At 38.7% G+C, this 14,597-nt stretch overlaps 1 protein-coding gene across 1 annotated transcript; it reads left to right on the plus strand.

Annotated features, from left to right (window-relative positions):
- The first annotated feature begins 374 nt into the window (after positions 1-374).
- Positions 375-4,271, plus strand: LOC146453757 (neuropeptide FF receptor 2-like). Its single transcript, XM_085096376.1, has 2 exons — positions 375-3,671; positions 3,703-4,271. The coding sequence occupies exon 1, from the start codon at positions 1,419-1,421 to the stop codon at positions 2,616-2,618; it is 1,200 nt and encodes a 399-aa protein (XP_084952502.1). The 5' UTR covers positions 375-1,418; the 3' UTR covers positions 2,619-3,671; positions 3,703-4,271.
- The last annotated feature ends 10,326 nt before the right edge of the window (positions 4,272-14,597 follow it).

Raw genomic sequence — 14,597 nt, forward strand, 5'->3', positions numbered from 1 at the left:
AAAAAATACCAACAGATTAAGCTGTCTTTGCAAGTTTTCAAATAGCCTTTGCAAAGAACCCTAAAACTCTTAGAAAAGGCTATCAAAGGTAACTTTCTTAAATGTCTCTGTGAGGTTGTCAAAAGTCTGAATGGAAATGAATTATCGATGTTTTAATATGAAATCGTATAGTCACCGTTTTGAGGTAAAAGATTTAAGAGTAGTGCATTCAAAGCGGAAAATAAAGAAGGAGAAGCCGTGAATAGGGATGAGATATCGTGATGAGAGCTCAGTCCATTTATCCATATCTCTTTATAATGTCAAAGACTTTCCGCGTCATTTATTCAGATGCACGTACACTCTCAGCCTTTTTTGTAGTGGATAAGAGTTCCTACGTCAATTATGCATTGTTAAACTTGAGTACACAAGAGTACAAATTTAATTATTGGGCTTGGTGTTTACAGAGAGATCAGGCACCTGCCGGCGATATGGTAGAAAGTTGTGTTTTGGTTTACATGGCATTAGTTGAGTCAAGAAAGCCTAAGAGCATGTTCTTTAATTAACTGAGTGCAAGGAACAGTACGTGGTCGTTAATTTGAAAGCCATTAAATGAATTCATTTGAACAACGTAACGACCAATTTATATATACAACTCGCATTTGAGTCACGTAGGGTTAATTCAAGCAGCAGAAAAACTTGGGAAAAATCGTAGTAGGTGAGCCCAGTAACTACACAACAACGAGTAAGATTCTTTACTAAATTTTGAGAGCTGAATGCCCTGAAAGTCCAACAGCCGTACACAGTCGATTCTCATCTGTAATGTAAATTGAGTTCTGCGCAAATAGAAGGCAACGAATAATATATGTACAAGGTCCAGCTGAGCCGGGTATTTTTTCTGTTACAGGAGTGCATTAAAAACAGTCTGAGATGGTGAGTTCTGTTGGATGAATGCTGAGCAGCGCTGGTAAATTTTTCATTGGTACTGCATAAACGAAGGCAACAAAAGGTATTCAAGAAACGAAGGTTCAAACAGAGCAAAGGAATATCAAAGGCAAGTCTTGTATTTACCGGAGGCATTTCTTAAGAAGATCTGATTGACGATAAAAGAAACTAAAGGAGTTACTATCGAGCCTAGAGTAAGTGACGGTTGAACCTGAGAAACAAACAGAACAAAGGGCGAAAAATATTAACCACATAATTATCATCTAAACAGGAGCAGCATCGCTTTCAAATGAATAGCGCCAGTTGAAAACGAACGAAGACACTACAGATAGATTCGGCGGCTAACATCGCAATCAAAAGTGTGGGCAATAAAGACGAAATATCAACCCTAAAAGCCGGTCCAGCTAAAAGGGAATATCATCCTCGACAAATTAACGCGAATTTGTACCTGACAGTATCAGAGTTCAGTTTCATTAAAAGACTGAACAACAGAATCCATGGCTTTCAACAATTCATCCTTATCCAATTGCACTGGTGGAAACTGCAACGCCATTTATAATCCCTTCATTTACAACATGTCCGAAAAAATCGCCATTGTCTTCGCTAACGCGCTGATATTTTGCCTCGCGATCCCAGCCAATGGCATCGTGATAATCGTCATATCAAGTGTACAGAACGTGCGAACACCAACGAGCACATTTCTCCTGAACCTGTGCGTCGCGGACATTTTGATAGCTTCCTTGTACATTCCGTTCATAACCGTGGATCTTTTCGTCGTCGGTCATTGGGTGTTTGGTGATTTCATGTGCAAGCTTGTATCATTTGCGTACCATTTAGCGACCTTCTTCTCGATCTTAATTCTAACGGTCATCTCCCTCGAACGTTACATCTCCATTTGTCTTTCAAGACGCCTCAGTTTAACTGCCAAAAAAGCGTTCGTAACGACGGTTGTTCTGTGGATCGTTGCTGCGTGCGTAGCACTTCCGTTTTTCGTCGTCAGAAAATCTGTTCACAACCGTTCGCTCAACATGGAGTTTTGCGTCGTAACATGGTCCTACAGCTCCATGAAAGTTTACACTCTAGTCACACTCGCCTTGTTTTATGTCATGCCTATTACGCTCATGGCAATGGTCTACTACAAAATCGGAAGGAAGGTATGGTCAAGTGCTAGCAGGACCAGCTCAATGAAGCTCTCCAACAAACACGCCTCTAACTCAAAGTTGCGACTCACCAAGATTGCATTGGCAATTATCTTTAGCTTCGTAATCTCATGGACTCCCCTGAACACAATAGCTGTGTTATACTACTTTGCCAAGAAGAATTTTCCGTATTCTGCAGATATTGCGCGTGTCGTGTATCCCATAATATATTGGGTTGCTTTTACAAATTGTGCACTCAATCCACTTCTGTACTGTTACATGAGCCAAAACTTCAGAAAGGCGTTTACGATATTTCGTAATCGAAGATCGCAGAGTTACCTTGCAGAGTCGGTAAGCGCCTTATCGAGGTCAAGTTTGCGACGGTTTAGCAAACGGGGGAATAAAGATAGCGACAAACAACTTGCCGATGAAATGAACGGAGTGCCGAACGAACGAGAAAAACTTCAGACACTCACGGACAATCCCGATGGTTCCCGAATGAGTCATCATGATTCGAACAATACCAAAGAGACTGTTCTTATTGTATCGGCTTTATAGACAAATCCCATCAAATCTGATGGGGCGAAGAACAGATCGATCTTGAATCAATGACTGCTTCAGGATAAAAGTAGACTCGCTAACCATGTAACTACTGCTTCTCAAAAAACTAGTCGGGAGAATTTGTTTAAAATCAAATAGTGATCCTGTGAGGGGAAATTTGATGTTGATCACAATGGCTGTCATTGCTTTCAGCTGATTTAATACTTTGTAAACAGAACCTAATTAATTGTTGTCAGAATGATTCATTGTGTGGGGTTAATTTAAGGGCGCCTTACACGACAAACCTCACTAGAAAAACTCCTGTTGACAATCTCCTAAAGCTTGATAAACATGTGTTATCACACAACAAACTTCCAGAAACGTCGCTTACTCGCTTGAATCCGAGTTTGACGTCGATTCTTTCGATATTCTTCTCTCGTATTTGAATGAAACGTCACACGTCTAGCAAACGTTTACAAGTGGAATTTGAGTTTAACAACCGCAAAAAGTTGCTAAGAAAGTTGACGAGATTAGAGATTAAATTGAGTTTTCCTCTACAAGATGTTTGCACTGTAAACTCAAAAGATCTATTTCAGCCCCAAAGTGATAATTTAACCCTGGTGACCTGGGGCAAATTCAGCCTTCGTGGAGCCATTTTTGGTCACAACTTGGGACAAAATGGCCCTTACATCAAAGACAATTTCAGCCCTCTCTGAGACTCATTTTATCCCCTCTTTGCCCTAATTTAAGACAACCAAACAAGCCCTGAAAAGAGCACTGTAATTAATTCATCGAAACAGACCTAATTCGGTAGCTGAATAAATGTTTTTTATTTAGAGTTTGTTGAATCTGGTTTTACCATATTACTCATGCACGTCTACCTCGAGTTTGCGAACTGTTTGTTTTCCAAGATGAAGGCGCCTTAGGGTCGTATTATGATTTGCGTGAAAAGATAAAATGTTAGTTATTACTAGAGCAATAGAATATCATACATATCCTTCAAATATTCGTGGAATCCCAGACTATTAAGCCTGTTGAAAACTTTTAAGTTTAAATAATCTCGTACCCCAAGTTCTCAGCCTTTAAGGTGGCCCTGCCGCAGAGATTTTACTGTATGTTGTCCGAAAATGCTCAAGTATTCGACAAAGCCTTTTCTCTAAAACTAAACGAACCGGAAGAAAAATATTAAGTGACTTCTCCAGGGAAAAACAATCTTTAATCAGGTTTTAGCGGTTTCTTCAAAACGCTCAGGAAGAACGGTTAATTTTTTCAAGTTGTTATATATTCATTTCCATCCTGGTCATCCGCAGCCAAAGTTAATTAACATTATTCTCTTTGCACTAGTAGTGTTATTGTTAACAAATGAATGATTCTTTCGATGTTTCCATCAATACAAATATATTGTTCTCTTATTCAAAGTCACGTAGAAAAAGGTGACACTTCGCCCTTAAAATTATTCAAACTTTCCATTATGCGAAATTTTGTAACGGTTTTTTGTGCGTGCCAGTGATAGCACTAATTTCTACGCAAACCAAGACAGCCAAGATGCTAAGTTTGGTCATGAAATGGTTGGAGATAGAGGTAGAGGCACTTTTTTCTACAAAAAAAAAATCCTCTTAAATCAGCACGATCGATAGCTTTTGCCCTTTGAACACTATTAAAAGCTTCCAACGGAATAGTCTGACTGAATAATGATTTTCTGGTCCTGGAATTCTGAGGGAAACAGCGAAAACACCATTTTTCAAGGTTATATCAGGGTCGTTCAAGGAATACTGGATCAGAAAATCAATTCTCGCACCCTCAAGATTTGGGATCAGAAGGCGGTTTACAAGCAGTCATGTTAGAAAAAGGTTCTTTGTCAAATTTTTGAGCTGTTTTGACAAAACACGGCAAAATAGTCTTGAAAGTGTCCCTTCGAGCCTCATCGACTATTGCCAAAAATGTACTGGTCAAAAGCCTATAGAAAGTAAGAAAATATTTTCTTTGACTGATACCTTTGTAATTTACATAGGAAGACGAAGACAGAGCTTCCATTGTCATTTTCGTCACGCTCTGACTGCTAGTTGGAGTTGTTTTGAACATGGTAGACTAGCAGGCTTGTTCTCCTTCCACTTGGGATATTAAACCTGTTGTGTTTAATTTTTTTTTTTTTTTTTTTTACTGGTTATTTTAGTGGAGTGCCTGTTATCTAGCTTGGGGTAGCCAAGTACAGTTTCACTATAAACAACACATTTACATAGGATAGGATAGGATAGGATAGGATAGGATAGGATAGGATAGGATAGGATAGGATAGGATAGGATAGGATAGGATAGGATAGGATAGGATAGGATAGGATAGGATAGGATAGGATAGGATAGGATAAAATAGGATAGGATAGGATAAGATAGGATAGGATAGGATAGGATAGGAAGGATAGAAACTTTAATAACGTGTCAATGCCTTATAGCTGGGGAAAATTCCATACTAATTTGTGAACACAAAATAAAGAGATAATAAAAAAGGCAAATTGAAAATGTTTGAAACCGCGTAAAATATGTAATAATCGAGTGATAATCGGTAAAAATTGACTTAAAAATGATAAGATTACATGATCATGATGAGCAGAGGGAACAGCCCTTGCAGCCATCATCCGCCAGTAAACTTACATCACATTTACGAATCTTGTTTTTAAAAGTGTTCAAAGTTTTTGCGGATCTAACATCTGGAGATAATTTTCCCCATAACTTAGGCCCAAGATAACGCAAAGAATGTTTACCGTATGTTACAGTATTATAATTAGGAATGGAGGGATCTGATTGTCTTTAAAAGTAAGAAGAATTATGATTAATAAAAATATCACAGATATTTTGACACATTACATAACGTGTTACAGCTTAAGTCGAAGACCGCTGGTCCATGAGAAAGCACAACAATAACAGGATTTAAAGGTCGACTGATGTCTCTAATTACTTTTTAATTGGCAAACTGCCTTGAACGCTTGATACGTCAGCATCCCAGTGATTAAAAACCATTGTCCTTCACAGTTGTTTTTTTAGATAATAGCATGTAGTCATGGATTAATCTCAGCACAGCTGCAAAATGTTCCGCCTAGTTAACTTTGTTTTGTGATTTGTAGTTACGTCGAGTTACGTTGGCTTTTATCTCTCCCATAGGAAATGATGTTTGGTCGGAGTTTCATAAAATTTGTCAAGCTAAGTAATTCGAGATGTACGAGAATTTTTAGACCGAGATCATCTTGAAACGAAGCACGAATAAAAGGCTTTGGAAAGTTCGCTGGTGTGTCTGATGTGTCTGGTTCGGTTGCGAATTAATTCATGAGACAGCTTAGTGTTTTAACTGGTAGACTTGCGTTTTCGGAGTAACTGAAGCGAAATAAAAACAAGATATCAGTAAACAGGATTGATAACATCTTAAGCGAATGAAATGAAGGGCTGGGCGAATGTCGTGAGTTTAATCTGTTGTGAGAGGTAAAACACAGCATGCTTTCAACGTGATGATTATGGTGGTTTGATTGAGGATTGAATCGATTTGAGTTCGATTTTAGTTCAAAGGCTTGGTCTCAAATGGAAACAGAAATTCGACTACGAAGATTGAATAAGTCAGATCCGAAGCAACTTTTGTGCGACAATTAAGGTCAGTACAGTGATCGTGCTTTGTTGTGATCTGGTTGACGAAGCTGGCAATGGGTAAACATTGGACTCCGCTTTGAAACACTACAATATGTCGACATGGCAATATAATTACATGAAATGAAGAAGAAACTTCAATTCTAGAGGAAGCTGAACATTTTTGAAAGGTTTTTGTCTGTTTGATGCAATACCAATACAACACAAACTTTTTTGAGGAATTGTTTGCCACTTGCATAGCATTGTAATGTCTTGTTTTGAGCTGCAAGTCGTGGCTTTGAAAGGTCCAACGAGCTCCAACACACTGAGAACCTAGTTATATCGCTTCGCCATATTTATGGAAGGTAAACAGTTGCAATGCTCAAAAACGTCCCGTTGGTATAAAAAATGCTTGCACTTTGATTGCTCGTTTACTTGAATGTTCCGATTGTTTTGGTCTGTGAGCTGTAGAATCTTTCAGACAAGGAGCCTTTTCTTGAAGAACGTCAGAACAACCGCACGCGCGATAGCTCGATTGTCGTTAGAAATGCACCGGCAATGCTGTCATGAGCAAGTTTCCACTTGTGCGTTTCAATTTAGAACAAAAAGAGTATTAAATGTCTGAGCAACGAATCAATGTGCTAGTTATCGAATTTGGACCTGGCATTGTTATTTGGAGTAGAAATGTGCGGACCTTGACTGTTCCACTAATAACCTCTTCCTTGTGTGGCTCTAAAGTGAGTCTTTAAGTGAGCTCTCACAGTTCAAATGTGTGCTATTGAGCAAGTGCTTTCCATGGCACTGCTAATTCAAGGGCGCCCAACGCACTACGACTGAATTTTCATTCGGAAGGCCGCCAATGGCCTCAAAAATTCGGATTAAGCTGTAAAGAAAAACTATAAGTTTTCTTTCTTCAGAATGGGTAAATATGTTTTTCAAAGTGCGAAGTGATGCCAGCTAACCGTAATTTTCGGCGAGATGCCAACAACACAGAGCTGACCTTGTAAATTCGAGTAATGAGATCACCAAAAATTTACTACGATTCAATTTTCAGCTAAAGCATCCAAAAGATCAATGTACTAGTTTACATAGGTATGCCTTTTGAAGGCTACAAAACGGTCATAGAAGTCGTTTGTTGTCCCTGATTATTATGTTGAACAAGGTGATTCTTACCTGAGTGCGTGGGTGACTGTTCTTTAGATTAACCATTTACATGCAAACTGCGTACAGAGCAGAACTTTCCTGCAGTGGGGTTGTTTGTTATGCTCGGTACAAGGTGGTTAAGCTAACGTTTGACCGCTGGGGATGAAATCCTAAACTTTGGCGGCCATTCAAAAGCAGTATTTTATTGTTGTATCAATTGCTTAATATGCTGTACAAGGTGACTTTAACTTGAGTGTGCAGGAAAAAACTTCATTTAAGTATTTATCTAGCACTGTAGCGCTAATTGTGGACACTGTAAATAACTGAAAGGAATATTACAAACCAAATACTAACAATGCTCGGTTTGGCATTTGAATGCAAGTTATTTGAGTAAGGATTCAGCCAGTAGAAAAGTGACATTATCCCGTGCAAGATTGATCTAATATTTGAGTCGGTGTGTGAAACAAAGTACCAAAGTGTGATCATTCAAATGAAAGCTATAGAGCAGTACTTTCCTTTGATAATGTTTATAATACTGTGGAAGATGGCCCTCACCCAAGGGTCTGTGCAAGGAACCTTTTGCTGCGGTCACCGGCTGTTGTGAATTAGTTTTGATTATGGCAGGCTATTTGGTTTTGGCAGCTTCTGAGAAGATACACATGGAATTTTCCCACTAATTTCTAAACATGTAAGCTCGACAACTCATAGGCATAGCTTTAATTCGCGCGCAGAGCACGTCACATGTTCGCGTGGTCGGATTCTTCCCGCGAAAACCACGTGGAGGTCGAAACGGAGTAGCCACCACTATATCTAAGAAACGTTCTTGTGCAATAACAACACTTGAAAAAAACCAATATTTTTATCGGTCTCGCGTGGTCTGTCGTGCGTTTTTCTCTCCCAGTGGAGCTTGCTCGTGAAGCAAGATCTGCTGAGTTCATTTACGTTACTAACACTGAACAATGTAGAATCATAACAGAAAATCAAAGAATCTTCATCTTTTGCCTTTTTTATCATAAAAGAAGTAGTAACTTGCTCAGTTAAGAGCATTCGAAGATAGTATTGATGAGTATTTGCGACGAATAACGTCTCTCGTTTGTTTTGGTAGCCACCTACCGGAGCCAAGGTAAAACAGAATTCATGCTAAAACCACAAAATTAAATACGAGGCAGATTACATCACGGCTTAACCTTGTAATTTCATCGAGGACTGAAACAAAGATTTAGAAGATGTAGTTTTTTCCTTGGAAAAAGTCTAAAGACAAGCGTCATGATCACCACGATTAAGAATTGATGGCATGGATGACTTTAATTTGATTGCCTATTAGATATTTCAATTAGAGACGCTAAAATAAGAAAGGATTAAGGCCTAGTTTACACGCGCTTTTCATTCGAATTGAATACAATTCAAGGTACGAATAAAATTCAAATTTACACTTTCTTTGACTTTTCTGCGGTTCTTTTTTCTAACATAAGTGTATTACTTGATGTTACCGGTCTTATTAACTACATTTTTCCTGGGGCTGCAATTAGATCCTACACGACGGAAAAGCGAAGTTTTAATTGGGCCTAATTTGCCGTTAATGGGAATTTGGGTGGTTGGCTATTCCAGCTGTTCCAGATTTACAACAGAGTGTTCCTTTGATTTCTTGCCGGCATTACTGCATACAAGTACATGTAGAAGTTGTCAATCTTGAACATATACTTTGTAAAAGATCCTTCAACAATTGGATAAGGGAGTTAGTTTCTAAAGAAACTATGGTGCTGCGTCGGTGGGAAGTGGAAACAAATGTTTGGTTTTATCAATAGAGGTGATAGATAATTTGGCCGTCGTGAAGAGATTCGAGTGCTCGACCTGTTCAAGGTGGCCAAATCATCTCATCAAGTCTCATCAAGTCCTTCAACAATTGGTCCGCTGACTTCCTAACCTTCTTACTCTGCGATTAAAATCTTATGTCATAAAAAGTCGTTCTAACTTTCAAGTATCTATTGCAACTAAATGAATCCCAAAATGTGATCACTCAGACGAAACTAATGTACAAGTTTTTACTTTCTTGCTTTTCATTTTGTCCCAAGAGAAACGCTAGATGCAAATTTGTACCTTTGCACCAATGTTTCAAAATGGTGTAAAATGGTGTAAACGTCGTGTGATTCATATTTGTAACTAAGAACACAATATGATGCTATTTTCTAATACTTTTCATTGATTTCCATGTCGGTAACGCGGTTTAGTACTTTGAGTCCAAGAATATAATGTGAGCATCAAAATGAAAACTGTTGAAGGGTATTTTTGTTTGGTGTCGTTTAAGATTTATTAACTTGGAAAATCTCTCTTGGGTCTGGAAGGGATAAATTAAAATTTGTCTACATTTGGAACCTATTGGTAGCTATAGCTTCGCTACTGATTGGTTTAACCTGTTAAAATAAAACTGTCTTCTTCGGTGTTGCATTAGTGTATATAGACTGTAACTCTTATAGCTAAATTTGTACCACGTGGAAAAACAACATGGGCAACACACCTCGATGGGCTCATCCTACGCAACATTCCGATGACAATTGTCCTTCTGTACGCATTATGAGTATGAATTCTAATTGTACACCTTTGGCAAACAAGCTATCAAAAAATTGATCATTACATATAAAAAGCTGCCCCAGAGGAATCAATCAGATACCTTTCTACTATATATACTCCTTGATTTAAAGAACGCTATCCAATTTGGAAATAGGTTGAACAAATGACACTGACAGTCGAGTTCTGTACATGGAGTTGTCGCTGCACTCAAACATTGCATTTTTTTAGTATTCTAGACATAAAGCTTGGAGCTTGCCACATTCAATATCAGTTTGCAGTTAAACGTTGGCTTCAGAGAAAGTCATCCTCGAATTAATATTGTATTGTGCCCGTACCCAAAATCCTAAAGTATCTCAATTCAAATGAAGTCAGTGATTTGCTTCTGGGGCCAAACATTTGACGAAATTTTCCACGTGAAAACTTTAGTTCTCTGATTTTCTCTTGGTATCAATGTAACGAGTATAATGTGAATAGACTAGACTTGGGGATATTACAAAACTATTCCAACAAACTTGAAGTAAACTGTTTTGTTCATTTCTCTCCTCTTCAGAGTCACCTCACTAATTGGCGTACAGTAAGTCACCATTAACAATAAAAAAATTCGCTATTAACGTGTTAACAGCTTTCTTTTTTTGTGGTCAGCATAGCTATCATAAACAGACCATAACGGAAACCACATTTAAGAAAATAGTAAACAAAGCGGTTCTGCGAGTTTTCGTCTTTCACAAAAGCATACAGTCTTTAGTCTGTTTCGTGGAACAATTTACGAAATAATTTTTTTTCCGACGTGTGTAGGAGGAAAAGAATCACTAAAATACTTTAACACGGTTTTAACGAGGCTTATGTCCACATCAGCTAGGCTAGGAACTCAACCTTGATGTTTGATGGCATTGCAAGCCGTTCATATTTATCTCTGCCTAACTCTCTTGAATAACAAATGTTTTCAGGGTTTAATATTTGGGATTTGACTTTGATAATAGCTGTACAAGTTACATGAACAATTTTGTTCCAAGTTTTTAATTCAGGCATCCTTTCACGCTTGCTTTGACTCTTGAAGTTCATAAGATTACGTTGGATACGAAACCATAATTATTCTGACTCAGTAATGGAGACGCATTCAGAAGAACGGTTAGATCAAGACAAGACCCGGCCGAGGCAATATAAACAAAATCAAAGATTTATCCAAGAAATTCTTCTGTAGCTACAAAATGTAGATATAAGGTCCATTTTTAGCAATACGGAGTTAGCGGCAACGTTTCGTCAACAACAAAACCTAAGTCAGTTTAAGATAAGTGTCATTGGATGACCACTCTTTTGATCTTTTACTTCTCACAACACTGGCTGCACCATTCAAGGCTCTGATAATCATCATCGCTTAAAAAAACCATGTGTTCCATTTAACACCATACCATGGGCGTGGTATGGCAGATGGACTTTTTCAAAAAACGGCATTTCGCACGGCGTAAGTACCTATTTCGAGAGATCTTCCCAGCAGGAGCGAGGGTCGCCTTCACTTCGATGATTCTAAAATCACCGAGTTAAACAAAAGATGTAACCTAAGGTTAAACACTTTAAAGGGTGCACATGCGAACAAAGAAACGTGCACCTTACATTCGCGACCTATTGTGATGTGACGCCAGAAGGAAAGAGGCGTGGAGTTTGAGTTCAAAAAGAACAACGCACTGTGCGTGCACTGCTCAACGAGAACAATCTAAAAATAATTACGGGAGTTCGATTACAAGACTTCGCGGCATGAAAATCAAAAGCGCAAACCAGCGGGGTGCGCTTTATTCTCTTCTAAAGCAAAATCAAATTACGCAAGTTATAGAAACAAATGTGAGCTTCCTCTTGTGTTGCACAGCAGGCCTTGAAAAATGGTTCATTCGCACCCCTTCCAAAGGGAATGTCAAAGGAACGTTCCACCGTATTTATTGACAAGTAGTGTGGTGTATATGTATTACGGCGTCTTGCACGAGGTAGAGTAACGACGCGTCCGTCATGCCTCATTTGAGAAAGTGAAAAGGTCGCGCGTGTTGTCTTGATCCAAACACGACGGGAAGTTGTGGCACCTCGAGAGTTGTGAGACCCAGATTCATAGACGGGGAATTAATCACGAATTTTCAAAACGTAGCAAACTTCCTAGAGACTTTACATCAGCGGATGAAATTAAAGAGTAAAATCTATGGATCTCTATTATAACAAATTAATAAACTGCCACGTGACGTCAGCGCCATGTTAATGTAGCTGATACCGGCTAGCTAACCAATCAGGCGGCACGTTGTGTTAGCAATCACTTTCTTCATCACCGAATGTCATTCACTGGAAAAGTGAATATCTAATGTGGTCAAAGCTTTTATATCTGGTGATCATAGCTCGTGTAAGCTACCTTAATGTAGCACAGTTTGTTTTTCAGTGCAAGGCATATTTTCAGTTTTAACATTGGGCGTTGATAAGAAGTGAAAGGGGTTCGTACCCCCACCAGTTTTGTTACTGTACACAGCTCAGCATGCTCACTATCCTAACACCCAAACACACCTTGATTGAAAGGTATAGCATGTGCCCCTCTGTCCTTGGGGATCAGCCAATGGAGAGAGCATGTAAGAGCTACATCTGCATGATGGCATACACACCTGTTGTGATGAGCTACAGCTTTGAAGGACGCGCTCGCTTTTGAAAATTCCCCCTTTACAAAAGCACATGTCCATCATGTGCCCGTCTGCGTTCAGTTAAATGTTTCTCACATGGTTCATACAAAGCGATGTTACTTCAGGTTTGGAAGGCTGGCAATAGTTGAACTACGATATTAAAACCCTTGGCCCACTTTTTTCAAAAGTGCAAAAACATGAGTTACGGGCGCTAACAAATTCTTAAGTATGACCATTCAAATGGGCACTTAACATAAACTGGAGCACTTTTGTCCACGGGAAGTATTGCTTTCCTGTGGTGCTGTTTTACTGAAACAAAAGCTATTGAGAAATGCTTTCGCGTAAAACTGTTTCTTGTGTTGTATAAGGTGGTTTCAACGTTTGAGTATGCGAATGAAATCCCCAATTGTGACCGTTGAAGTGAAAGTAATTGAGCACAGCAAAGGCGCAGAGGTGCACTTCAGTGTCTGAATGATTGGGTACGAGCTTAAGGCCCATGGTTAAATCGTTTCTATATCAACAAAATTCTCAAGGATTGCCGTTGCTACAAATAAATCATTTTAGAATTCTTTGCCTTGTGATGGACCCAAACCATTAAAAAACTCCGCTTACTCATTAATGGCCTTGAGTAGACATTTTCATCTTTGTTAAAGCACTCTTCATTTCTACTTTAAGCAACAGCATTTCCTCTATATACCAACTGATATGTGTGCCTGTTCTGTTCCATTTACTGTCCATCCGACCATGTTTAGTTTTTAACAAGCCTTTCGTTAAACTGGTGGCTCTGTTGAGTTAGATATTTTCCTTCTAAGAAGTTTTTCTGACGTAAAACAGTCTGCTGCCTTTAAACAACGAAATGTTGTTATCGCTAAGACAAAAAGATGGAAGTACGTCCTGTGATGCGCCACGCATCCGCACATTTTACTTTTTAATTTCACCTGCTGATGTTAAGTCTCTAGGAAGTTTGCTACGTTTTGAACTTTCTTGATTACTTTACAACGAACATATAAGGTGGATTATGTTTGAAGTAAATATGCCGTTTGATTCAAGGTGCAAGAAGCCTAAAGAAATAGCATAGCTGGCTGCTGGTCTTGTCTTGGATAAATCTGAACAAGTAATATTCAGAACAAAATGGATCATGGGGGTAGTTTCTAAAGAAACTGTGGTGCTGCGTCGGTGGGGAGTAGAAAAGAATGTTTGGTTCTAGTTGACAAGGTAATTGGCCACCGTTAAAAGATTCGAGTGCTGACGCTTAGAGTGTTAGCCTTTCGTTAGAGCGAATCGATCTGCCCAAGACCGGCGATGCTTTATATTCCTGTATTTTTTTTAATTATTGTACTATTAGTTTTGAGTTTCGCTCATTCGTTAAAAAAAATCCTGTCTAAACTTTCCAAATGACTTCTCACTTCTGATTGGGGTATAGACTGCATAACCCCCCAGTTGTTTCTCGTTTAAAAGCAAAAGTATTTTGTATTGATTGTCATGCTCACAGCACCAAACTGCTCAACCACTGAGATTCGATCAGATAGATCTATATTTCTCTTCAGTAAAAAGCAATCGTTATAGTTACGGCACCGAAATTTTGCCTCGTACTCTTAATCATGTCAAGACTAACTAATTTGTTAGCCTATACATGAGACAGGTTGCATACATACAACTGATTTTGTTTACTAACCCACACTTTATTTAACATAACAACAATTCTTTCTTGAAGCCCTTGAGGGTTTGGAAGGCGTGTTGCAAGCGTCCAGAGAACAGATAAGAGAGCACGCTTCTGCCTTTTTAATTACAGAGAACAACTGTTCGTTGGATTTGCGATCAGATAAGGGCAGTTATTTCTATTTCAAGGACCGGAAGGTTTTGAAGACAGAAAATAAAGGTGGAAGACAGAGCAATAGAGGCTAATAGAGGGGCACACATTTTGGAAAGGTACATTGAAAATTGCACTTATCCAATTATTTTTGCAATAATAAAGTGAGATTTATGAGATTATCAGCCATTGTTAACAGCATTAAATCACAGGAGACAATAGA

This window comes from Pavona decussata, unplaced genomic scaffold, assembly GCF_977016875.1.
Source record: "Pavona decussata unplaced genomic scaffold, jaPavDecu1.1 SCAFFOLD_324, whole genome shotgun sequence".
Classification (NCBI taxonomy): Eukaryota; Metazoa; Cnidaria; class Anthozoa; order Scleractinia; family Agariciidae; genus Pavona; species Pavona decussata.

Coding starts and splice junctions, on each gene's coding strand:
- LOC146453757 (XM_085096376.1), top strand. CDS start 1,419: ATGGCTTTCAACAATTCATCCTTATCCAATTGCACTGGTGGAAACTGC.